The following is a 27,336-nucleotide window of genomic DNA, read 5'->3' as shown; positions in this document are numbered from 1 at the left end:
ACACTGAGAACAAACAGAAGAACCACTTGGCAACAACTGTTTAAAGTGGGGCACTGGTGGCAGTTTTTTCATACAGTTTGTTCTTGATTTCCGAAAAGGTCTGAAACAAGCTAAATCGTTTACTAATTATATGTTATGTACTATAGAAGTTCCAAGTATTTTGCATGTCTTAAGCAGATTTAGTGCTTTAAATTGATCACCTTAATTGGAAGAAAGCATTTTGTTCAGAACGCCATCCAGAGAATTTTAAACTGAAACCTATGATGAGAGGCACATGTGTACTTTTTGGCTGAGATTCTGGTCTTAATCCAGTCTGTTCCGTAGTATGAAGCCCTAAACCAGGGTTCAGCAAACGTTTTCAGCAGGGGGCCGGTCCACTGTCCCTCAAACCTTGTGGGGGGCCGGACTACATTTTGAAGAAGAAAAATGAATGAATTCCTATGCCCCACAAATAACCCAGACATGCATTTTAAATAAAAGGACACATTCTACTCATGTAAAAACACACTGATTCCTGGACCATCCGCGGGCTGGATTTAGAAGGTGATTGGGCCAGATACGGCCCCCGGGCCTTAGTTTGCCTACCCATGCCCTAAACTATTTCCACTCTCAACAGCCTACTACTACTTTCACTTTAACAAGGAAAAAACAGCTTTGTCAGGGCAGCTCACAAGTGCTTCCCCAGTACCACCTTAGATTTAGGCAGCTGGTTAGCACAGAACTGGCATAGTGTTAATAAATCCAGATTCCCTCATAAAAGGACTAAATTCTATCCCAGTTTATATGTGATTTTCTACAGACCACCAAAATCTATTATTTCTTTTTCTAAACTGGTAATGCTGTTTCACTGTAATAAGAACTCTCTCATGACTTTTTCATAAGTGCTGATGGGTCTAACCAGCCTAACAAGCTGGTTCTTGCAAAAAGTGACTAGTTTTTAGGTACAAGGATGTATATGTAAAATGAGCCCAGCTCCAATTATCAGTTGTAGTACTGTGTTGTGTTCCCTACATATAAAAGTTGAATATTGTTTATTAAAAACCACCTAACCTTCACCAAATGATCCTTCCACTTCTACCCCATTAACCAGGTCATCAACATTGGTTAGGACCAGATCTAAAGTGGCTGTTCCTCTTGTTGCTTCTCCCACTTTCTGGACAATGAAGTTGTCTGCAAGGCCAGTGAGGAATCTGTTCGACCTTATGCTCTTGGCTGAGTTTGACATCCAACAAATATCCGGGTAATTGAAGTCCCCCATTACTACTATCTCCCTTCCTTTTGCATGCTTGGCCATCTGTTCCAGGAAGGCATCATCTATGTCCTCCGTTTGGCTTGTGGATCTATAGTAAACTCCCACAATGAGGTCTCTGTTATTCTTCTCTCCCTTAATTTTGACCCAAATGCTCTCACTTTGGCTTTGAGGTTCTAAATCTTGGATCTCTTCACAGGTATACACATCCCTGACATATAACACCACTCCTCCTCCTTTCTTGTCTGGTCTGTTTCTCTGAAATAGATTGTATCACTCCATTATTTCATTCCAATCATGGGACTTATCCCACCAGGTTTTAGTGATGCCTATTATGTCATATTTAGTTTGCTGTACCAAGAGCTCAAGCTCATCTTGTTTATTTCCCATGCTTTGCGCATTAGTGTACAGACATTGAAGTCCATTAATCATTCCCCGTGTCTCTTATTTAAGGATTTTTTCCTCCCACCACTAGGTCTGCGTGCTGTTTGCTCCATTCGGTCTATGACATTTGGATGATCATCTTCATCAATTGATAGACTCCTACCTTCAGGAGCACTGTCTCCCTCCCCCACATTAGTCAGATTAAAGCCTTCCTGATGAGGTTTCTGAGATTTTTGGCAAAAACATTCCTCCCAACCATTGTGAGGTGCAGCCCATCGCTTGCCAGAAGTCCATCTTCAAGAAACTGCAGTCCGTGATCTAAGAATCCAAACCGTTCCTGTTTACACCATTGCGAAGCCAGCTGTTCACTTCCACTATTTTTCCCTCTCTCCCTGGGCCACGATGACAATGTTTGTCACTAAGCTGTGCTATAACTGGTCAACACCTCACTCCCCATTAGTCATTGGCTGACCTACTGAGCAATGATGCATCCTAAAGATTGCTTTAACTATGTAGACAGGTATCAAATAGCTCCATCAAGACTATTACCTTCATAACACAGGGAAGTGTAATCATTAAAGCACCTTTAATTTTAAAGCTTTCTTTTTCATGACCTATGGGATGAAGGATAGCAAAGCTCCATTATAAGCATATATTCCATATAGAAAATAGGTTCATATAGAAAATAGGTTCACGATAGCTACTGAAGTGTACAAATACATATAGAACCCAAAACATCCGTCATGCAGTTATGCAAAGGAAAGTCTTCCAAGGGATGTGCCCTATAATTCAGCACATCCTGACTCATTGGCTCAAATTTGCCAGCTGACTTTTATGACCTCTAGAACGGGAAGCCCTAACACAGGATTTGTCACAAACAAAACAGGATACAAGTGATAAAATATACGATTATCCCTACCTCACATTTCAGAAGAAAAAAACTTTTATATTAAAGGAAGCCAAAATTCAACTGAACACATTTCCATGTTGATTTTTAACCACACATTTGTAAATGCTCAAAACTATTTGGGGAGATAGGTTTTTCTGGAAACAACAGATGATTTATTTTAAAAGTAAATTATTAAAAGTTGCTTAATTAATATAGGTCATGGAGGGAAACAATTAGCTAAGACTAACTCCTTAGTGCACCTAAAAGATTTAAGCATGGAAGTTATTGGACCCATGAAAAAAAACCTCTACTTCAAAATACCAGTTATTTCTGGAAACAAGAAGCAGATGTTTTCCTCTGTTTGGCTCAGCTGTGCAACAGCACAACAGGCCTTTTGTTATGCTGTCAGCAAGAATTTTATTACAGCCTTTTTTACAGTGTTCATCACTAGGGAATCTGGGTGCGTGGTACACTTTGTATATTAAAGGAGAATTCATAATAATAGGATAAACAGAAAACAACAGTTGCAACCAGAGCAACTTTGTTAGTAGTCTTCCATGATTTTAAATACAGTAATGGGAGAAAGAGGGATTAGTCCTTCAAAAGAAAGAACCATGCAATAATCCACCAAAAAGGTATTTTAACAGGATGTGACAAAATAATTTTAAAAAATCAGAAAAGCTGTAACTCTGCTTTTTTGCAACAGAAAAGTAATTTCAAACACAGTGTGCTCCAAAAGAGAAAGCCTAGCTGACATGCATTTATGTTCCCCATTATCATCTACTGTATACAGTATTATTTGAAATAGTAAAATAAAATTACATATTTTTAGAAGAAAGCAGCAAACAGTGGGAAGAATTCAGTGTTGCACTATTATGATAGTCCTCTCCATCTCCCCTCTCCTCCCCCTGCGTGTTATTTGGGGGGAGGGCTGTCCCGACCCCTCAGATCTGATTTGGGAAGTGTGGGGAACACACAGGAGGAAGCCTCATTGCACTAGCAGGATTTGTTGCACTGGCTCCTGCTGGCACAACTGTTTAGCTGAATACAGCCCCATGTTTGTTTTCAATTTGATTTGTTGTAAATAAAGAGAAATGAATCCCAATACTTTTCCAGAGTTCTGTATCAGAAAATCCAAACCTCGGAACTCATCACTACAAAATTGAAGAAGTGAGTACCCACTGATGCTTTTCTGTTGCGAAGGAAAATAAGGATATTTTCTGGACACCTTCTTGATAAACATTAGTCATAATACACCAAAGTTAATTGTAAATCTGCATGCATTTTTTGTTAATTTTCATTCAATCAGTCCCAGTGCCAAATTACGTACTACTTTTACAACTTCACCATGCTCAAGTAGTAGCACTTATCTTGTCAACAAGGGTAGAAGGCACTCTACTGTAATACAAATTAATGAAAAAGTGTAAAATGCATATTGTGTGTATGGAGGGGGTCTAGATTCTAGTTCTTCCTCACAGTTAGTATTACATGATCAGCATTATCAATGCCAACACTAATGAAAGAGCCTCTCCTCTACATCTACATTTGGTGTACCCTGCAGACAGAGGAATCAAACAGTGCAATACTAGCCATATTTACTCAGAGGTATACAGAACTCACTCCCTAATAAGCATAGTTAGGATTTCTGTCCATGTCTCTTACAGCACAAGTCTATACATCCACAGATATAAGCCATATTAAGTTTAATAGGACTTACTCCAGGGTAAGTGTGTAGAGGATCAAAACCTGATCCTCTGCCCTCACAGAATAAATAAATCTTCCTACACCATTTTGAATACTGTTAATATATTTGTATTGTAAAAAATATGTTATCAATCATTATATTAAACTGTGTATTATTTGAATAAAACTGAGCCAAAAATAGCCCCAATGTTACCTGCCATTAAGCCCGTTTTCATATTTTAGTGAAATACAGCAAAGTTGCAGGTAATTTCAGGCCCTGCTTTCCATGCTGCCTATGTACTTTATGATTAAAAATATTTCTAAAGACTTCCTACAAAATTGGCCTCAAGCAATAAAACATTGTCATAAGTAGCCCAAAAAATTGTCGAGATTACAAAGTAGGCACTTCAAAGCACTTCAATATAGGGACATATAGGCCTTCATTAGTTTAGGAACTTATCTACTATTACCCCCATCCCCCCAAAAATGCTCCAATGATATTTTAAAGATAAATATCACTCTCGTGGTAATTTCACACACATTCATGAAGTTTTCCATCTCTTTAAACATGAGCCAACATGTTAGCATATATGTTTTGCATATTGCACAGTTAAGAATTGGAACTCTACCAGAAAAACAAGAACTTACTCCTGAAGAAAAAATAATAATATGTAACACCTAGATGAATTTTAGTATCACACATTAAACCCTAAAGTAGACTAAACAATCATAATAGTTTCTATTTTAATAGGTTGAAGCAAGGTTAACATATACCAACAGCAGTGCTTCTAATAGTAATGCATCTATCACTGATAATTATCACTTTAATTTGGGTAGAGACCTATGCATGAATGTGTTTAATTTACCCAATAGATTTTATGACAGTTATTATAAATAAAATTCCTAACTACATAATTACAAAAGGGATAACTGAAATGCCACAGATATTATTCCTATTATTACACAATCTGTTATTATTTGAAGTTAAAACAGTGGTAAAACTGGCCAAGGTATTTACCTATTTATCTGGCTTGTTTGTTTTTTAATGTGCCAGTTTCCCACCTATCAACCACATAATGCTGAAGGACAGAGGTAGCTCACATAGTGTCCTCCCAAAGTTGCTGGACTACAACTCCAATCATAAGAGAAACATGAGAAGAGCCCTGCTAGGCCAAGCCAGTGACCAAATAGCTGCCAAATCAACACACTCTTCCCCCCAACCTCAGAGCTGGTGAAGGGACACAGATCACAACAAAGCTGTCAAGACAATCCTTACCCACCTTTACAGCTTCAAAGTTGGGAGAAAGGCTTGTTATGTGTCAAAGCGCAGTGCCATACTCATCTTGTTAAATGTAACAGTTGAAGGCCAGCTAACCATCTTTCAAATATTAATGTTAGTTTGACCTCAGAAGCATTCAGTTCTCTTACTCCAGGCAAACTATACACAGAATTACAATATACCATCAAAGAGGTCACAGTTTTAACTAAATATCCAATTTTTATTGCTAAGAATGCTTAATGTAAGAATGCTTCTTTTCTAAGCATTTTCTTGTTAAAGAAATGATTTGCTTCCGTTTTGCATGATAGCACTAAGGTCTGTGTACTGGCCAAGATTCAAAGACCAAACTTCAAACTAAGGAACTGAGCACACCCCAAATAATCTTCCTTTTTTTATTTGAATGGCAGGCTCCCATTTCCTTTTTTTATCAGTTTCAAAAGAAGTTTTCCATGAGGACTTCTATTTGAGAAACACAAGCCCAAACCTTCTTAGGAGTAGAAAACTGCCTATGTGTTCATTTGGATCTAAGCCATTCATATATAGCCCATATAATAAAAGCTTATGGGCCTTTGTATAACATTAAATACGTATGTTTTCCTTCTCTTCCCTCAGTGTAGCTGCAGTCTTCAATTAACTGTGGTTTATTGCTGTATCTGTGGCTAATATTTAACTATGGTTTACAGAAACAACCAGAATCATAGAACACAGTTTAAAGTTGGCTTGTTTGAATAAGCCATGGTTAAGACCAACTATGGCTTGTTGGGGTTTAGATGTAACAAGTAACTGCAAGAGGTTTAAAATGGAAGTAAAAGCTGCCCATTGCATCATTGCAGTCATAACAGAGAAGAAAAGGGAAATAATCCATAAGCCAGAGGCTCATTCATCCAACACTAAATCATTTCCACATCACACTAAACCAAATGCAACACAAACAAGCTAGAAGGAGTTGCAGTGAGCTTTGGGCTCACACATTCCCCAGACCCTTCCCACTCAACTGGGAGGAGTTCAGAAGATTTTGCTTCCACTTTCTTTTAAAAGTACCGGTAGCTTTTTTAATTGCTGCTGCAATATGAGATAGAAAACTTTTGCTTCTATTTTAAGAAAGTTAATTATTATGACAGAACCTGGAGAAACTATAAACACCCTAAACCAGGCATCCCCAAACTCGGCCCTCCAGCTGTTTGGGGACTACAATTCCCATCATCCCTAGCTAACAGGATCAGTGGGAACTGCAGTCTCAAAACAGCTGGAGGGCCAAGTTTGGGTATGCCTAACCTAAACCATGCTGTATTTACACACACACACACACGTGTGTGTGTGTGTGTGTGTGTGTGTGTGTGTGTAACAATAATAGAGCAATCAAACTTCAAGTCATGGTTTACAATCCTGGCTTGTTCCCCTAAACCAGCATGAGTCAATATTGTGTCCTCCAGATATTGTTCAACTACAATCCCATCATCTTGTGTCTAGTTGCTGGGGCCAAATTGTAGTCCACAACATCTGGATGGCACCATTTTGGAAGAGATAAGAGACCAAGTATTTCTCTCTGTCAGATGTTAGTTTCTATTTAGATATTCACTATTTTGATACTCACCCCACTGGTGTATTTCTATATTCACAAAAGGAAAGCTCTATAAGAGAAGAGTCACTACAGTGGTACCTCGGGTTACATACGCTTCAGGTTACAGACTCCACTAACCCAAAAATAGTGCTTCAGGTTAAGAACTTTGCTTCAGGATGAGAACAGAAATTGTGCGGCGGCGGCACAGCAGCGGGAGGCCCCATTAGCTAAAGTGGTGCTTCAGGTTAAGAACAGTTTCAGGTTAAGTATGGACCTCCAGAACAAATTAAGTACTTAACCCGAGGTACCACTGTACTATATATGTAGCATATTTTCATTTCCACAGGTATGTGGTAGCTTATTGCCTAGTTGAGGGAGATACCGAATAAGGAAACTTGAACAGAAGATGCTGAAGGAACTTTTATTTATTAAATCTTTTGACTACATCTGGCAGTACACCATTGGTTTTATTTGTCTAAAAGCAGAAAATACAACAGTTCTTGTTATCAACCTACATAAAACCAAGCCTGAAATTCCTTTCAGGTCAATCAGCACGGAGGAAGAAATGACTGAAAAATAGTCAAGCCTGAATTTTGATTATCACCAACAAGTTTACATATGTGAAGTTATCACTTTGCATTGGAATTATTTTAATTATTCCAACACAGACCTGAATGGAAGAATATATAGATTTATCATTTTATACCACCACTACATTTTAGCACTTAAGTACCTGAACTGTTTCTAGCTTCAAGATACCACTTACCTAAATACAGAGTTTTAGTGATCTAAGTTTTGATTTAACAATGCATATGTTCCACAAACTACCCAAAAGTAGTTAGTGACCCCAAGGTTCATATTCACACACCCCACAATATCTGCAAACATCTTTTGCTTGTCTTTTATGGAACAGTGCAAGCTTCTTTATTTCTAGCAGGTCTCTTCAGTTAGTTAACACCATTTTAGACAGATAGCCTTTCGGTTTTCGGTTTTGGTTATAAACTTTCTTTTTTTAAAAAAAAGGGGGGGTTGAATGGCAATCTCTGTAACTTGACTGCTGAATGCTCAAATAATCAGCAAGAAACTAAACAACACTAGGATGAGAAGTACTGGATTAATAAGAATCCAGTTGCATCTGTTGCTACTATCCAAATATGGTTAGCTCAATTTCCATCTCATCCCTTTAAAAGGTAACAAGAAACAGGTAAAGAAACGTGCTCAGAACCTCATATACACATACTGGATAGAAATTAAAGATGATTATTCTTAATCCTGACTATCCTTCAACTGAATTGGGAAGGATCTCCCATCAATTAGTTAAATATCCACTGGGATCAAAGTGCATTTATCAGGAAGTGGATACAACTGAAGGATGGCAAACCAGGGATAAGGACAAAATTAAAAACCAGAACAATTTAAAAAAACAACAACCAGTCTACCCTACAATCAATGATTCTTCCAAGTATGGTCTCCAAAAAAGCCAGTTCAGGAAACATAAAATGAAGTAACGTGAAGCCTAGTTTCTTAGATCTGAATGTCAAAATATTATAGAAAGACAAAATAGTGAGAAATGCACATGAGATTGATTAAGATTACTGGCAATGACTATTTTCTATGTCCTATTTCAACACATTTTCTAGAAGGCTCTTGTTCCAGGATTCTTTGCTAACCGAAGTAGCAACAGAGAACAGATGCTTCCCTGTCTCAAAAAGAGCCAACTGTAGCATGGTTATCTTCCCATAGTGCCCCCCTCTCTCAACCACATATAATCACAGCAAGTATGATTCAAAAGACTCCATTCAGAACTTTTAACAAAAACATTCCCAGGCTGAGAATAAAATACAACAGCCTAACAACAATGGGCTTGCATAATTTACATTAAACCCCAAGTATTACTGGTTACAGGTTAAGAGTTTTAATTACCACATCAGTGCTTAAGCATAACTTCACTGCAACCCAATATCCACTACCCTAGGAATAAGTCCCATTAAACTCAATGGGTCACTTATGAGCAGACATGTGTACAACTACACATTAGATTTGCAAATTTCTACACACACGCTTTGTGAACAATTTATATGGGGATACAAAAAGTATTTTAAACTAGGTGTCTAGATACCCATTTTAATCTTGAAGAACTATGTTTGAAAAATAGGTATCATTCAACTTTTACTGAGACACATCAACATCATGCAGCCTAAGTTACTGTGTTCCTGAGACTAATAAATTATGGTCTTAAGCACTGTAGCTCTTTAAAGATCACGAAAGGTTACAGAAGGACTTTAAAGTGAAAAGGAGGGTATTCAACTCTCCTTTCTACAACTCTTGCAAAATTACCCAAAGTGTGTCACTGCATTTGTGTGTATAATGATTTCACACAAAACTATTTCCTACATGAACTGTATTCCTGTGGAAGAAATATGTTGTTTGTCACTTCTTAGGAATGTACATATAGACATGTATTTCACCCATACTTATGTCACAATCATGAAAGAACAACCAAGAGGCATTTCTACCAGTGTATCCCACACTGCAAAACAAACATGTGTGCTTTGTCACGTGTGATGATACAATCCCAAATTCCTTGAGCAGTCCTAGATGGAAGCAAAAGAATGCTTATGTGAAGCAGCTCCAACATTTAGGCATAAAGAAACCAAGTGAAAAGTTTACAGAATAACATACCTCTTGAGTTCTTTCTGATGGCTTTTTCCGCAGTGCTTGTTTAATCCTGGGATCCACAAGAGATGTCATCCTATTACTCTTGTTATCCAGTTGTCTTAGTTTACAAAAGGTTTTTTTTTCCCCAAGTCCAGCCAAACCCCCTTGTTACAACAATAATGGTCTGAAGAGGTTGTGGTGGTTTTTTTTTAAGTAATTCCAGACAACGGGCAAATCTGAGGAACTGAAAGGTTTCACGAAGATCTCAGCACCTCCAATACATAATCCGCATCCCCAGAGAGGTCCAGCAGGGAAGAAAACATACAGAGTTTCATCTCCTTCCAAGGTTTAGAAACTTTTTACAGCACGATCAAGGAATGAAAACAGTAGCCACACCGCTTCTTCTCTTCCAGCAGGGATCTTGGGAGCGGGATCCAAGAAAAGACCTCATAACGCCACAAGGTTCAAAGGAGGAAAATGTTTTGGAAAAGAGAAAGAGGGGAGTGTTTGTGGTTTCTGGAAGGAAAAAATGTTTGGAAGTCGGGTGGCCAAATTCTCATCCAGAATCCGCGCCAAGGGAGAGTCGCCGGGGGGGGGGGGGGAAGAGGGTCAGATCAAGCACATGGAGGGCTCGGGAAACCTGGCGAGAGGGTCAGTGGGGTGGGAGGGGGGGAAGCATGGCCGAATCCAGGTGTTGGGAGGGGAGGGGGTGGCCCAGCCATGGGGAAGAGGGAGGGACGGAGCGGGGAAGGCGAGCCAACGGATTCCAGAAATATGGAGGGCGGGGATGAGGGGGGGGTGTTAAATCCGATGGTGAAATTTTAGGAGAAGGAATGGGAGGAGGGGAAAGGGGGTTGTGGCTGGGACTCCGCTCGTACAAACGGAAGCTTCGCTGCGACTTGCTAATTTGGGGCGGAGAGTGAAATAGGGGAGAGAAAGTGAGAGAGAGAAGAAAAAAAAGATGTGGGGCGGGGAGGAGAGACGCTGCCTGACTGATCCGTGTGTGTGTGTATGTGTGAAATTCTGTCACGCGGAGCAAGGAACTCCCGTGTCAGCGGGGCAAAGGGGGGGGGGAGTTAAAGTGTTCGTTGAGGGCGTTGAAGCGACACAAACCGCTCTCCGTGGGGCGCGCAGGCACGTCGTCCGGCCGCGGGGTCCCGGGCTGGGTCCCCGTTCGCTCCCTTCCTCCCCTCAGCGGCGCGGTGCCCGCCCGGGGCTCCTCCAGGCTTCTCCCGCGGCTGCCCGACGGGCGCGCGGCGCAGGCGGCGGCTGCTTCATCCTCCACAGGCGGAGGGAGTCCGCTCGTCCTTTCCCTCGTTCTCCTCCTCCTCCTTCGGCTGGGGAGCGGGCGGGATACTTGCTGGGTTAGAAGTTACCGGCCAAAGTCTCCGGACTTTCTTCGGCCCGCCCGCTGCCTCTCGCTCACTCGTTCGCTGGCAGGGACGGGGCTGGCTTCGCTGTTCTCGTCCTCTCAGGGACTGCTCGTCCTTCGCGCGGGCGGGGGATGAGGCGCACAAGTTCAACCGGCGACTCGAAACTTCCTCCGCTGCTTCTCCTTCTAGAGAAACGAAATGAGAGATAACCCACCGCCATTCGCCGAAATAAAAATTGGGGATAAAGGCATCCCTTCTCACACTCGCCACAAAAAACGCACCCGAGCCAGGGAGTTTTTCAGAAGCCGCGAAGGCGGGCGCCTTACACGGAGTATCAATTAGCGGAGGGAGGAGGTGGAGGAGGAGGAGTAGAAGACTTTCGACTCCAGAATGGGCTGGTGGGAAAGGCGGGGCATGAGCTAGACCCCGCCCACAACCATTGCTCCTTCGTGGAATGGAGAATCATAGAAACTGAAAGGCTAGAGGAACACCATAGAGTTGGGACGTTACACACACACACCCTGGCTTCCGGTTCCATTTAGAATGTGGTAGCCGCGTAATATGTCTGCGTGGAAGCGAGCGGAGCACAGCCGCGCCTGCACTTGGTTGACCGCAGCTTTTGACTGAGGGAGCGGTGGCGGTGACAGTTAACCAGGATAATTCTTGCTGCGGAGCGTTGATAACTCATTCATAGCAACACCGTTGGCTGAATTTAGTGCACTTGAAATACCATTATTGTTGTTGAATTTTTTAAAAAAATGCATATCGTCATAATACAAAACACCCACCTCAAAGTGCAATATGGAGATACCCCCTAAGGCAGGTGTGGCCAAACTTGGCCCTCCAGCTGCTTTGGGATTACAACTCCCATCATCCCTAGCTAACAGGACCAGTGGTCAGGGATGATGGGAGTTGTAGTCCCTAAACAGCTGGAGGGCCAAGTTTAGCGATGCCTGCCTAAGGCTATCCTGCAGGGTTGCTGTAAGCCACTACCTTGCTCCCTCAGTCCTCCTGTCTGCAATACGGGGATCCCTTAAAGATTATGGCAGTGCCTGGAGACAAATTGGTCTCTACAGCCACAGTAGGCACTGTAACCAGTGCTTTTTTCTATATAAAAAAAAATAGGGATACTCTCATTTTGACTCAAGAAATGCACCATTGTATAGTTCAAATTGGAGAAAATAAATAAATGGACAAAAGTACAAAGATTCACAAAATGTTTAGGGGTATGCGTACCCCTGTGTCCCCCCAGAAAAAAAGCACTGACTGAAGGCACATTTGTCCATTCCCCACCCCACCCCCGAAACAGACGGATGCCAACAACAGCAGCAATATGGGGCTATTAACAGTGGCTGTGTGGCAGAGTTGTTGCAAACCACTATCAAAATGTGGGGGCACATTGCAGGGTTCTTGTAAGTAGCCTTTTTTCAGCACCATCCCTACGCCAAAAACGTAGCATAGGAACAATGGCATTGCTGGGATGTGGAGATGTGAACAGTGATAAACTTACTCCTCAACCTCTGAAATGTTCGAACAATAGTATGACAGTGTTGTGGAAATATGAACAGTGGACTACAATGAAAGTTTGTCATAAACTACTCTCAGCCGCAGCCACCACCCTGCCTGCCTATCTCCAACAAGGCGAGAAGGCAAGGATATTTGAAAGCTTATTTTTCTTGCGAAGCAGAAAGCATTTACAGAGCAACTATTGGTGCTAAAAGTAATGACAAAATCTGGTTGTCAAACTATCGTTGTAGTCTGTCTATGTTCTCTTAGAATGGCAATGGCACCCACCCACCTGAGACGTGCTGGAATTGAGTTCCAACTGAAAAAGAGCCCTGCATGTGTGGAACATGGTAGCATCATGATCAGCAGCCCACACTGGCCAACTCACCAGTGTGGAGTGTATTTTTGAAGTCTGGTAATAGATTGACCAGGCTCCTAAAAAATAGGTTGTTAGCATGGCTGAGGAACATTAGTTCAGTTCCTCAGTTTTAAGAGGTTATATCACTCATACAAGTAGTTCCAAGCAAAGAAAAGACATTTGGGAAAGATTGCTTGAGAAAAATTAATACGAGTGCTACTTGCTTATTCTGGAATTAAGGAACACCATATCAAAATAATTTCTTACAGATTGAAAAGTAAGCATCCTCAGTAATACAATGGTACCTCGGTTTTTGTATATCTTCATTGACAAACACTGTAAACCTGGAAGTGAATGCTTCGGTTTTCAAACACGCCTCAGAAGTCAAACATGCCACGCGGCATTTGCTGAGTGCATGATCCTGAGGCCTAGCTGTCAGCTATTGAGTTTTCGGTTTTTGAACGTTTCAGAATTCAAATGGTCTTCCAGAATGGATTATGTTTGAAAAGCAAAATACCACTGTATATTAAGGACACTTAACCTGTAAAACGTATTTCTGAATAAGTATACAGTGGTACCTCGGGTTAAGAACTTAATTTGTTCTGGAGGTCCGTTCTTAACCTCAAACTGTTCTTAACCTGAAATACCTCTTTAGCTAATGGAGCCTCCCGCTGCTGTCTACAATTCACAAAATACTGGAATGTGGGAGTGAATAACAGGAGCTAAATGAATCACTCCTTAATGCCTCTGCTTCCTGCATATTTCCTCTGAATCACCCTGACAGGGCCATTGTTAAAGGGGGGGGGCTGTTGGGATATAGGTAGAACACTGATCTGACCCTAGCTAGTAGAGCATAAACTATGGCCTCTGTGTATGGAGAGAGCTCTGCAATCACATAAATGTAAGTGGCAGTAAAATATTTTTACTGATACTTTCTGATGCATATATTTGTCAGTGGTCCATCTTTCTAACATCAGCCTCATTAGCAGCAGCTCTGTAGTATGGCATCGTATTTCATACAACTATTTTCAATGACTAATTGCTAATGCATGATACATAAAACTTTTTTTTCCTTTCAAATTGACACTGAGTTGAGAAGAGAGTGACATGATGGAAATTTATGACTTTTAATTGTGGGATTTAACACTAAAATCTAGAAAGCTGGATATGTAACTCAGTTGTACGAGTCAGAAACTGCTATCAGTTGTGTAACCAAAAGCAATTTTTTCTTACCTATCTTCCTTATTTTCTTACCTATCTTATCTTCTTCCTAGAGCACAATTATATGAATGGCAGCAATTTTGGGGGAAATAAGAGTTGGAACAGAACCCTGAAAGTCTGGACAATGACTGGAATAACTATTTGTAAAATCAATTTGCTGCACTTTCAAAGTTGCAGTGCCAAAATTTCTTAGTGATGAATGAAAAGGTGGTGAAAGAGTATCGTAGAACTATCCCTCTATTACTAAACATTCCTTTTGTTACAAATCTATTTACAGACAGCAGCTGATTCAACTCTTTTCCCCTTTGTTTTTGTTGGGTGGTCTGATGTGGCATTCCATTGACAACTCTGGAATGTTCACCAACTGTTAATGGACAGAAAGGTCATGAATGGCAAAATAGTGCTATACCATATGAAAAGTGATTCATCATTTAAGAAAGTAATCACAACAAGAGCAACAACTAGGACAACTTGAAACATGGCAAGAGGGCTACAGTCCTGAATAGAAGCAAATTCCCATTAGCATTTCACATGACATTACTAGGAAAATGTAGGGTGAAAATCCTAGATATGGGCATGAATCTTGCATGAAATGCCTGCACACTGCACTGCACATACTGTCACACTGTTGTGGTTGCCATATTTCAAAAAGTAGCATTCCTGAGCTTTTTTAAGGAAACACACCCAAGATGTTGAATTTTATTTTATTTTTGAAACCATACAACCATAAATCTGGGTTTTCCCAGACATTTTGCCAATTTGGACATGTCAGGAAGTACTGTAATCTGTAAGCACAGATTTCCACAGAACGTTTGATCACCATCATATCAACCAGAACTTGACAGAGATGGCAATGAGACTAAGAATGTTGAAGGAGCCCCAGGAACGCATGTTCCAACTATTTTAGTTCCATAATCATAACAAATAATATTTGGTTCTCTGACTAAAATTATAACTGTGCAGTGCATTTTTATATAAAAAATAAATAAATCATTTCCTGTGAAAATAAATAATTTCCTGTGAAATCCATACATGTCAATTAAGAAGGAAGTGCCACTGAATTTCAACGTATTTTTCTCCCAGTTACTATATGCAGATTTACCTAGAAATAACTTTTTCCCTTTCTTTTTGCCAAGTGTCCGCTATTCAGAATATCAGCAGATCATTCCTATTCTCTAGTGCCTGTAAAAAAACACCATCAGACCTAAACTCTGTAACTCTAACTCTGAAACAATAATACAGGACAATTCAGATACTATAGTTTAAGGTTCTCTGTCATCCATTCTGAATTGTCTCTGAAGTGCTGGCTCCTAAGGTTTGACCATTCAGTGACTACAGTGAGGGTTAAGCGTGTAAAAGGCTGCATTTACACTAAAGTAAATGGGAGCTGCAAATTGCAAGCTACTTACTTAAAGAACGAATGAACTAATTTTTTTTTCTGGCGAAAGGTGTCTATTGTTTTCACAACTTCTGCCCAGCTATTTGCAATTCAAAGTAGTTTATGATGTATCTGCAAGGCAAACTGGTTCGTGGACAGGTGGAGACACTGAAAACATATACGCCTCAATCCAGTCTGCAGTATGTATTTGCAAAAGCAGGCTTTAACATGCATAGCCCCAGCTGGACAAGTAACCACAAGCACGTGAGCAAGTGGGTGCTGTGTAGGAACACTTCAAGCTATAAAAAGCCACACCCAGAAGCTGGGACCTAACTAAATTCAAAACTGCACGTGCAATTCCAAGCACATAAAATTTATCGTTTGGGAATCTTCCCCCACCCACATTAACATATATTACTACCATTAGCAACTTGCACTTTCCCCGCTTCACCAAACACCTTCCAGTTTGGAGAGTGAAACCTCACACCTGGTTACTTTGGATGCTGGCCAATAATACCCTGCAACTATTATTGGATGCCATCCCATCATGATGTGGTTGGTGACAGTTTAAGAGCGTGCATCCTTCCTTCCTGCATTCCACCACCATTTCCTTCATATTTTTACTCTTCAGTCTCCAATGAAATGGTTAAGGGGTTTGTTTGTTTGTTTTTTGGGTGAAACAAAAAGAAAAAAAGGAAAAAGGAAGAGCCATCTCAATATCACAGATGCATTAAAAGCTGCTGATCTTTAACCACTGTCAGAGTGGGAAAAGGATGGTCGGATGTCAATAAAACTGACAAAGCTTCCCTCTTCTACACGACCTTGGCAAGTGACAGGATGGCAAATGCCGAAGAATGTAGAAAAAGTTCAGCAAAGAAGCTCCATTTCATAATGGAGACCATAGAAGCACTTCTGCAGAAGGAGGAATGGCTGGGTGGATTGGTCACAAAACTCAGGCTTCTAATGCAGGCCTCTAAATACCCCGGCTTAATAAAAATACCTGATAAAGAAATGCTAGATTCTGGAGCCTGTGTTAATTAATTATAAATCAGCACATTCGTTTATTTTGTATAGTATGCATTGCTTTTCCTAATTTGGGGAAAATGCAAAGAGCTATGTGACCCCCACAACCACTTCCTTCCCTCTTTCCTTTCCTCCCACTTCTGAGAATTTGCCAAGTGTTACTAGCATGCTTTGGTTTCAAGTTAGTCTTCACAATCCTGAGGGCTAGAAAATTCTCTCTATAAATGCATGCTGTGATCCTATGTATACTAAATTGCTCACCCAAGACAAATTCTAGGCATTCAGTTGTAAGATAGCACAGCCCTGTTTATGCATGCCTCCTTCTTTCCAGGGCTGGATTTGCAGTGATGGTAAGCACTGGACCTCATATATTCCTCTCCTCATTTCATTCTATGAGCAGGCATCCCATTGTTGCCTTGCAGATGGCCTCCTTCCTTCTCCTTGCATTGTTCTACAATCAATGGAATGGAAAGGTATGTCGTATTCTTAACTATGTCTTGCAAGCATTCCTCATTATGAAAGACATCCTGCATCTGTTTTGATCTTTCAAGCTAACGGTTTGTGTTTCCTCTGCAGCATTGCAAAGCTCCAGCTGCCTTTCTCTTGACATTTTGAGAGCAGGCATATGGTCAAATGCCTGTCATCCATCACCACATGAAGCTGTGAAGCCCAGCACAAGCCTGGCCGTTCAAGTCAGAAGAACATTCACTTTTCCAATAGGAACATATAGAAAGCTGTCTAAAACCATTGGTCCACCCAGCTTAGTATTTTCAACACTGGTACAGTCTTTCTTGCATGGAGATGCCAGAGATTGAACGTGGGACCTTTTGGAAGTGAAGCTACATCCCTTCCCCCATTTAACCTGGTTCTGGTTTGGCTGATCTGGTTTCAGTAAGCTTTTTCCCTCCTCCTAAAAAGGTAAAGGGACCCCTGACCATTAGGTCCAGTTGTGGCCAACTCTGGGGTTGCGGTGCTCATCTCGCTTTATTGGCCGAGGGTGCCGGCATACAACTTCCAGCTCATGTGGCCAGCATGACTAAGCCGCTTCTGGTGAACCAGAGCAGTGAACAGAAATACCGTTTACCTTCCCGCCGGAGCGGTACCTATTTATCTACTTGCACTTTGATGTGCTTTCGAACTGATAGGTTGACAGGAGCAGGGACTGAGCAACGGGAGTTCACCCCATCGCGGAGATTCAAACCGCCGACCTTCCGATTGGCAAGTCCTAGGCTCTGTGGTTTAACCCACAGCACCACCCGCATCCCTAGGGCCTGGGAGACCAGGATTCAAATCCCCACTTAGCCATGAAGGGGCATCAAAAGACAGAAAGCATGTTATCCCTCATACCATTGTCCATTTCCTCCCTGCTCTGTGTGAATAATGGCCAAACTCTAGGTAACATAAGGTTACCAGACGTCCCCGTTTCCTGGGGACAGTCCCTGGATTTACAAATCAGTCCCCTGACAAAATCCATCTATTTAGTTGGAAGTTGAAAAGTGTCCCCGGATTCATTGGGAAAAAATCTGGTAACCTTAAGGTAACACCGTTTTGGACATGATACCATTTACCTGCTACTTTCCCTCCCTTCCTGTGTCAAGAATAGCCAAGCTGGATATAATTAACATTTTTTTGAACGGCTTTAAAAAAAAAAAGTAAATTGCAGGCATGCAGAGTCTGATCCAGACTGGAATCCTGGCATGGTGCGTACAGGGTCTTTAGCCTTTTGCTCTCTGCTGAGTAACAATCCAAATTGGAGGCCTCACACCTGTTGCTTTTTGCATTTTGGCTTCTTTTGGATCCAGATCAAGCTCCCTGTTTCTGCAATTTACTTCTTAAAACCTATTTGCAGAGTTGCTAACTGAATGAATGCCTTTGTTTTGGCCATAAATATGCTACAAAATTAATACATCGTGCCATTTAATCGTGCCATCACCTCTTACTGTTTTTATTAGTGAACAAACATCAGTCCTACTTCTATTTTAGTAACATAAATCTGGCTAATGGCACAATCCTAACCATGTCCACTCAGAAGTAAGTCCTGTTTAATTCAAAGGGGCTTAATTCTAAGTAAGAGGGTTGGGAATGCAGCCTAAATTGTTTTGAAATTAGATTGAAGAGTGGAAGGAACCAGGCATTTTTCATAACATGCAGGGTAATAATTCCCTGTTCTACTCTTCTCAGTCCTATTTGCATCCCACTTATATTACAAAGAAAACAGGACCTCAGATACGATGATCAAACAAAAGCTGATCTGTGCACAAGGATCACAGGCTGCATCCTGGTAGGTACTGCACACATTATATTGTAATGGTCATGTGTGTTTCATGTCACCTTTGTGTGTTTCACTTTCTTACAGCTCTATTTAGCATCGGCATCAGTTTACCTGCAGACGCAGAAACATGTCGCTAAGCTTCATAGACATGCTGGATAATACAGTCAGCTAAGTAATGGACTTCAATTCCATGTGCAGCATTTGCAAAAGCAGATTCTAACTTGGTGGGGTGGAGAGTTAAACATTGGTGATAAAGTTATTAACATTTGCATCTTCCACTGATTACAATCAGTTGCAGGTAGCTGTCATTTTTTATACTGGGCCCCTTCATACTTCCATCAGGACCCAACTGAACCATAGCTGTCAATGTTTCCCTTTTTTTAAGGGAATTTCCCTTATTTCGAATAGGATTCCTCGCAAGAAAAGGGAAATGTTGACAGCTATGAACTGAACCCCTCCTAGGATCCTTAGTGATTTCCAGGTTTGGTTAGGTTTTTCCTTCCCTTTGCTTTCACCCAGCCTCATTATTCTATATGGCAATCCCCGTGTCTATGTATTTCATTTCCTAGAGCTGTTGCAGAAATAACGCAATTTACTGGTGAGTTATTTTATCCGGCACAAGCATCAGAAAAGAAACAGTCAGACTATTAAAATATCAACCCCAGGGAGTTTTCAAAGATTCCTGTTTTTGTGAGACCGAGTTCCAGTCCCGAGGTGCTGAAACGTACCGGATAATCACATGATAGCCGTAGCATGACAAAACAAATTACTTTTCAGCATGTACATAAAATCTTATTATTTTCAGTTCTAAAAATACACATACAGCTGACTGCTCTTCTGGCTTATGTTATAATCCTCCAGATGATGGGACAGATCCACACCATAGCTTTAAAACACTGCCAACACACATTGCTTCTCAAAAAAAAATCCTGGGAGTTGCAGTTTGATAAAGGCACTGTGAATTACAGCTCTGCGAGGGAAGAACTTCACTTCCCAGGATTAATGTTGTACACTTTAATGCTTTAAATGCAACGTGTGGTAGATGTGAAGCAACAAATCAGATCTCAGAGACTGCCCTTCACTCATATACCCAACACAAACTTCCTGCAAATTGTGTACCACACACTTACAAGGGGACACAGGCATACACATACCACACTCGCCTATGTGTGGATGAATATTACAGTAAATGTCCAAAATGTGAGCATTTATGCTCACATATATTCCTCACATGTTTTGTAAATATACTGGTGTCTGTTGACAGGCAATTACACAATGGTCAACACACATTCTATGGATGTCAATATTCACCAATTTTTTTGACACAATCTCTTTAAACACACACACATATCTTAAATAAAATACCATTTATAGACACCCAAGTCAAGTGCCAATTCTGATGCATAGACATGCATTAGGATCATATTTAAATATATGGGTAACAGGTTTCCAGACAAATGTTTTTCCCAGTCCTACTTGGAGATGCTTGCAGTTGAAATTGGGAGCTTCAGCATGCAAAAAACACACACAGAAAGGCAAGCAGGAGGAAAAGGTGCAGGATAGCACTTAAACTGGTATTTCAGCTGCAATGGGAACTACTCCTAGAAATATGCATCATAACTCCTACTGAGTTCAACTGAGCCCATTCCAATGTAAAAAGACATAGGATTCAGATTTTATGCACAGTGCTAATAAACCAATTCAGCCTGCCGTGTAGGTCCTCCTAGAGTCCTAGACCAAAAGAAGCAGCCCTTTATGTGCATGCCATTTATAAAATATCACGAGAGGAGTCGATGTAGTCATTTCCACAGATAGAGCAGAGCACTGGAAGTGCATGCAGGAAGAAAGAAAAATAGGAAGCAGATCATATGACCGAATGAGTCATATTCTGATGCAAGCTATCAAAGGCATTGTTTTGTGCTCCACCCAGACAAACCAGAGCCATATAAAGGCTACATATATTTTCAAAAGTTACTCATTCTAATAATAAAAAATTGTGCTCTAGGCAAAACTAGTTGCTCCTGATTCTGTTCCGTTCAGTTCTCTCCCCCCAACACACACACTTCATCTCAAGTAGCTTACATAGTTTATTGTACAAACAAAGCTTCCCTGTTAAAGAAATGTAAGATAATTCTGGAGATTGGCTGTGATATGTAACTTTTATTTTTATTAAACTACATTCTAGAGCACTTTTTTTTTTTGGCTATTCAGAGTTTGGAATGCGAACAATTCAAGCTTCCTACGAGGATGAGACTAGAGGTGACACAAGCTCACATCTATCCCGCCCCCCAATAAAAACGAAAAGTTGCCTTGAGAGCTGCCCATCCAGTGTTAAGTCCAGCCCATCTGCTTTGCATTGGCCACACCCACCACTGGAAATTTGGCTGCAATAAGAGAATGTAACAATTGGGCTGAAAAAAATCCCCCATGCCGTCTTAAGCCCACCCATAGCTCCTTGCAAAGCAATGAAATTACAGTGGTACCTTGGGTTACATACGCTTCAGGTTACATATGCTTCAGGTTACAGACTCCGCTAACCCAGAAATAGTGCTTCAGGTTAAGAACTTTGCTTCAGGATGAGAACAGAAATCGCTTGGCGGTAGCGCGGCAGCAGCAGCAGGAAGCCCCATTAGCTAAAGTGGGTTGAGGTTAAGAACAGTTTCAGGTTAAGCATGGACCTCTGGAACGAATTAAGTACTTAACCCGAGGTACTACTGTAATGTTTGCTGCCAAGAACATGGTTAAGCATCACAGCAAAAATGTGAAGAAAAAATGCAAACTTCTGGGAATAAAATAAGATTGTGGACTTCATAGGATGGTGTGAAGCCACAAAGGTAGTTAGACCGTGTGGTCCAATGTTCATTACGATCATTTTGGGATGGTTACCTACTGCAAATTATTATTCCCCATTGCCTCACCCTAAATTCACACGGGGATCTTAAAAGGATTAGGTTACACAAAGTCCTGCTTCATAAATACTAACATTTTCATAACATGTTATGCCAATTGAGCTGGTGCTTCACACAGTACAGAGAAAGAGCAATCATTGGAAAGCAGCTCCACTTTGCAACAGATCAGTTAAGTCTTAAATATTTAGGACCTACAAAGCAGTATCAGATTTGTGCAAATGAGAAAAACGTTCTTCCTCTTCACTAACCTCTAATTTCAGGAGCAATTAACACATTTTTATTCCATGTTGAAAATATAGTTTGCCTCCAGTCCATTGACTTTCTATAGAATACTAACTTTCAGAGCGATGCCATTTGAAACGACAGAGATTAAGACCTTTGTTGGAACCATTTGCACCATTTTAGAAAAATGGAACATTGAAATGAAGGGAGCGCAGCCATTAATTATTGCTGCATAAGCTATACAGCTGCAATTATCATGCTCCCTCTGAACATGTCCCTGAAAAATTCATCTGTCAGATGTTTAATCTATGCAGAAAAGGAGCATTTATTTCTCTGCTGTGCTCATCTGCAAGTGATTGGCCTTGTGCAAGATTTCCAGCTTCAGCTGCTGTTAATAAGCCTGCTGCTTCAAGATGTGCTATTTAATTTTGTAAGGTTCAGTGGGTCTCATGTTCTGTCAAGGATATTGTTGTTTCACTATGGGCAAGTGTGACTTCGAGAGAATAGAGATTTAGCTTATACGTTGCTGGATACATTGCTGTGACAGGGAACGCAATCTCCGCAAACAAAACATTTGGTGCTATTTTTACATAAATTGGTCATATCAACAGCAGGCACCAAGATCCCAGTCTTCATGTATGTAGCCATGGCCAATAGCCAAGCATCTGTTTGTGAGGAGCAGAGATCATCTGTTCATGGGGAGCTGAATGCAGCCCCTCTTTCCCAATTGGATGACAGGCACAATTCAGCTCCAACATACAGTACCCATGTTCATATTAGGCCATCACTCAGCTAGCCTACTTTACTCAAAAATGGTGCAGATGAATTGGGATGGTATATGCCTTTTAATGTACCCAGGGTACCCCTTTAACTTCAGTACAGATAAAAATCCACATGTGCAAAGTAATGTGAGCACAGATCTGTTCCATCCATTGTGCAAATAATGCTTGCAGAGATGTGCTCCCTCCATTAAAATAAATGGGTAGTACTTGTATATGAGGGGTTCTTATGACACACTCAAGTCTTTCCTCTGCTAAATAATAATGGTGATGATGATAACAACAGTTAAAAACAAAAAACCTAGGCCTGGCAGGAATAGGTTTGTCCTCAATCCCGAACTGTGCCCAACAGTATTGCAGCTAGAATTACAATGCTCTGGAACCCCGGATTATTTGTAAATAAATTATATACCGGTATGAAATCAGGTTCTTCATATTTAAGCTGGTATTGTTGACACACACATAGTGCAAGCTGAACTCAGTTTAAGAGATGACAAGGTTTGAGAAATGATCAATGCCCACAAGCCAGGTTCTCTGTCCCAAGCGTGAAGCATTTTCTGACATGGAAAAGGACACATTAACACCAATGTCTGTGGGTTAAACCACAGAGCCTAGGACTTACCGATCAGAAGGTCAGCGGTTCGAATCCCCGCGATGGGGTGAGCTCCCTTTGCTCGGTCCCTGCTCCTGCCAACCTAGCAGATTGAAAGCACCTCAAAGTGCAAGTAGATAAATAGGTACCGCTCCAGCAGGAAGGTAAACAGTGTTTCCGTGCGCTGCTCTGGTTCGCCAGAAGTGGCTTAGTCATGATGGCCACATGACCCGGAAGCTGTACGCCGGCTCCCTCGGACAATAAAGCGAGATGAGCGCCGCAACCCCAGAGTCGTCTGCAACTGGACCTAATGGTCAGGGGTCCCTTTACCTTTACCTTTATCTGCATCCACCCTGCCAACTGAAATACGGTAACTAGTTAGTCTAAACTAAAACAGCTTAAATTGAAGACTGCAGCACTGAAAAAGAAATGGGAGCAAGCTTTTACAGTGCTTCACATCTAAATGTATGTATGCAGAGTTCCACTGGAATTGGTGTGATGTTGTGGTTGGAGTGTTGGACTAGGACCTGAGAGACCGGGGTTCAAATCTCACTCGGCCATGAAGCTCTACTTCAGAGGCCTACTAAGAAGGTCCTCTGCCTGGTTGCCTGTAACTTCACTTCCCACAGTGGCAAAACTGCCAGAAGGACCTTGGAGCTGGACCTGAGTATCCAGGCTGGATGATGGGGGTAAAGACCCTCCTGGGCCGAGGCTCTTTAGGGCTTTAAAGGTCAGCACCAACACTTTGAATTGTGCTTGGAAACTTCCATTATTTGCTGGTTATCTGCTTCTAAATGCTTTTAAGTTTTCTTATTATAGTTTTATTGTATTTTATGCCATTTGAGTGCTGACAGTAATGCATACTCATGGCAAATAAGGGTATAAGTCTAAATAAGACTGATCACAATATCTGTGCGCTGCCTCTGAATACCAGTTGGGAATCAGAGAGTGCTGTTGTGTTGATGTACAGCTTACAGGCTTTCCACAGGCTTCTGGTTGGCCACTGTGAGAACAGGATGCTGGACTAGACGGACCTTTGGCCTGATCCAGCTGGATCTCTTAAGTGTATTATGTTCTTAAAATGTTTTCAAGTAGCAAACTTCATTTTTATGGGAGTGCACAGCTTAGCAGTTTGCTCAGCTATTGCCCTAGGGGGCGAAAGAGGAGCTAAAGTTTTAAAAGAACAGAAACGTGGAACACATTGCAAACAGCCAAGCCGCCTCAGGCCACATGAATTTAAACCGGGGAGCAGGAGAAGAATGGACAAATATGACTGTGGTTATCTAAAGTTCCTTATTTACTATGGTTTCCGGAGCTCAGAAAAAGACCAAAAGGCTTGCCAGTCATTCTGTCTGCTCATGCACAAAGCTGGCTTCAGATTGAGGAAACAAATCACATTGCATAACCAAGCGAGTCCTGGATTGGCTAAGAACACCATTGCTCACCATAGATGCAAATTCTGACCCCTGGTGGTTACAATTAATTTCTGCTTATTGTTACTGTAACAAAGAGAATTAAACAGAAGTGACCATTCTAGGGAAGTGGGGGTATTAAAGGAAGTACGAAGAACAGTCACAAGAGGGTTTTTTGTTTAACTGGATGTGGAAGAAGGAAGCACAGTTCACTCCACCATATTTTGTAATAATCAGGCTTATAAATATAAAGTATGAAACTGCATCATATAGACATAGAACACATCTTTTGAGTATTGCTTTATCCTGCCCAACCTTTTTCAGATACAAGCAGAATTATCTTTCATCTTCCTTCTTTGAGAACCTTTGGGGCTTGGATCTGCTCCTGACCACTGTTTATTCTAGTTTGGGTTTTGCTATGAATCTTGAATTTCTTGCATTACGTTTTTTTAGGGATTGCAAGGCAGCCATCAGATAATGAGAGATCACATTTAAAAAGCGGCAACAAGCCATAATGTCTTCCGTCATCTGTTTGAAAGGGATACTATTTGATGCATATCAGCCCAACCCAAAAGAAGTGATCAAGCAGCTGGGGGGTGGAGGGAGGTGGAAGTGCAGGGGAGAGTTATCTTGCTGCTGCTGTGGCAGCATTTTTAAACAACTGAAATACAAAACCCTTTTATTTATGCAAAGAATCCCTTTCTATCCTACCCTAACTGACCTTTCCTAAAATTTTATGCTTATTAAGAGAGTTGATAGATTTCAAAAAATGTGGCATCACAGAACCACACATCGAGAGATGGTTTGGGTCATTCGGAACACTGGAATCTTTTTTTTTATTTCTGAGACAGACCTTTGGTCCATCTACTGTCTACACCAGGGGTCAGCAACCTTTTTCAGCCATGGGCCAGTCCACTGTCCCTCAGACCTTGTGGGGGGCCGGACTATATTTTGGAAAAAAATATGAATTCCTATGCCCCACAAATAACCCAGAGATGCATTTTAAATAAAAGCACACATTCTACTCATGTAAAAACACGCTGATTCCCAGACCGTCCGTGGGCCGGACTGAGAAGGTGATTGGGCCACATCCGGGCCCCAGGCCTTAGGTTGCCTACCCTGGTCTATACCGATTGGCAGCAGCTCTCCAGGATCTCAGATAGGGTTCTCTCCCAGGCCTGTCAGGAGTAAGCATGGACCAATGGTACCAAATAGTATGGGAAACAGCCCTACTAGAAAATTAACCAATAAACTGAAACTGACACAGGGACAAATAGAAGAAGATGCCTTCACCCCGGTATGGCTCCCCTTTATCACATACACAGCCCAACAAGACAACAACAAGAATTCACCAACAGCATACAAATCGATATGGCTAAGCTGATTCAAAAACACCCATCCACCCCACTCACACAGGAAAACAAAATTCACCACAACCAATCACAAACAACCACACCCTAGAACAACCCCTACCTTTCACACCACCAAAGGAACACAAGCGAAAAGCAAAGTGAACCTGCACAAGTGACGCTGACACAAAACCCCACACATAGATTAAGTAAAATAGAAACATTGCCACCCGACCCCACCCCTACTCACCATGGCCCCCTCCACCTCTTCCCCCTTTTTCCCCTAATGTAACACTAACGTCTCAACAAATGAAACTGATCTGCAGAAAATGTAACTTGAAAAAAGAGACATTGCACATACTTTTGTAAACCAATAAATCTTTAATAAAAATATGTTTAAATAAATAATAAAAAAGATAGGGTTCTCTCCCAGCTCTACCTGAGGAGGCTGGGGGTTGAACCTGGGACATTCTTTATGCAAAGCAAATGAGCTACCACCAATGAAGGAAAATGCCTCTAGCCATACAATTTCTAGTTGTCAGGATCTTTAATGACTGTTCTGAGCTCTGATGCTCTTATATCCAGGTCTTACACAACAGCCCTTTCCTACCCACAAAACAATATCGGTTCCCCTTTTGATCACACTCCCGGCAAGCTACATTTTCCTAATGTGTTCTACTTCACACGTGTTCTGCACCCCTATCAGCGTAAGAAGATCCAGTACGGAAGGAAGTTCCAGCTCTCTGTCACAAGCCTTGCACACAGTTTGTCATTCAATACCTATGCAAATCCCTAAGCTGCATATTGCCTATCCTTCTGTTGGAAAATGGGGGGGGGAGAGACTTTTAAAATGCATTTATTACCATTCCCTTTGCATAACAGCAGTAAGTCAATCCCTGTAGCAAAGGGGAGCAAGGTTAATTCTACAGGGATGGAGCTGTCCAAACTAATGGCACCAGCCATCATTGCTTCCTTTAGCCTAATGAAAAGCAAGCAAACGGTTCTGAAACAATTGCAGGTGTGTCAACATAGGGGTATGCACTAAAATAAATGCACTAAAATATGCTGCCCACCTATGTAAATGCACCTGTTTGTGGATTCCCTTGGGAGAACAGGCACCAGGGCTCTAAGAACTGTGTATATTAAATTTAAGGTAAACCTATTACCTGATAAGGGATGCGGGTGGCGCAAGGGACATGGGTGGTGCTGTGGGTTAAACCACAGAGCCTAGGACTTGCC

The 27,336-nt window shown here is 41.3% G+C and overlaps 1 protein-coding gene across 5 annotated transcripts in view; it reads right to left on the bottom strand.

Moving 5' to 3' along the window:
- The window catches only part of RAPGEF6 (Rap guanine nucleotide exchange factor 6), a 135,427-nt gene extending 123,695 nt beyond the window's left edge, over positions 1 to 11,732 (bottom strand). For 2 of the 5 annotated variants that reach the window (XM_081893004.1, XM_081893008.1), the window contains exon 1: positions 9,728 to 11,732. In XM_081893004.1, the coding sequence (XP_081749130.1) occupies positions 9,728 to 9,796 (69 nt within the window). In that variant the 5' untranslated portion in view covers positions 9,797 to 11,732. The remainder of the gene's footprint in view (positions 1 to 9,727) is intronic. The other 3 variants (XM_081893006.1, XM_081893007.1, XM_081893005.1) reach the window with 2 other exon arrangements.
- Between the last annotated feature and the right edge of the window lie 15,604 nt (positions 11,733 to 27,336).

Source organism: Podarcis melisellensis (genome assembly GCF_964234715.1).
Source record: "Podarcis melisellensis genome assembly, chromosome: 2".
NCBI classification, from domain to species: Eukaryota; Metazoa; Chordata; class Lepidosauria; order Squamata; family Lacertidae; genus Podarcis; species Podarcis melisellensis.
This window is presented reverse-complemented; position numbering and strand designations above follow the sequence as displayed.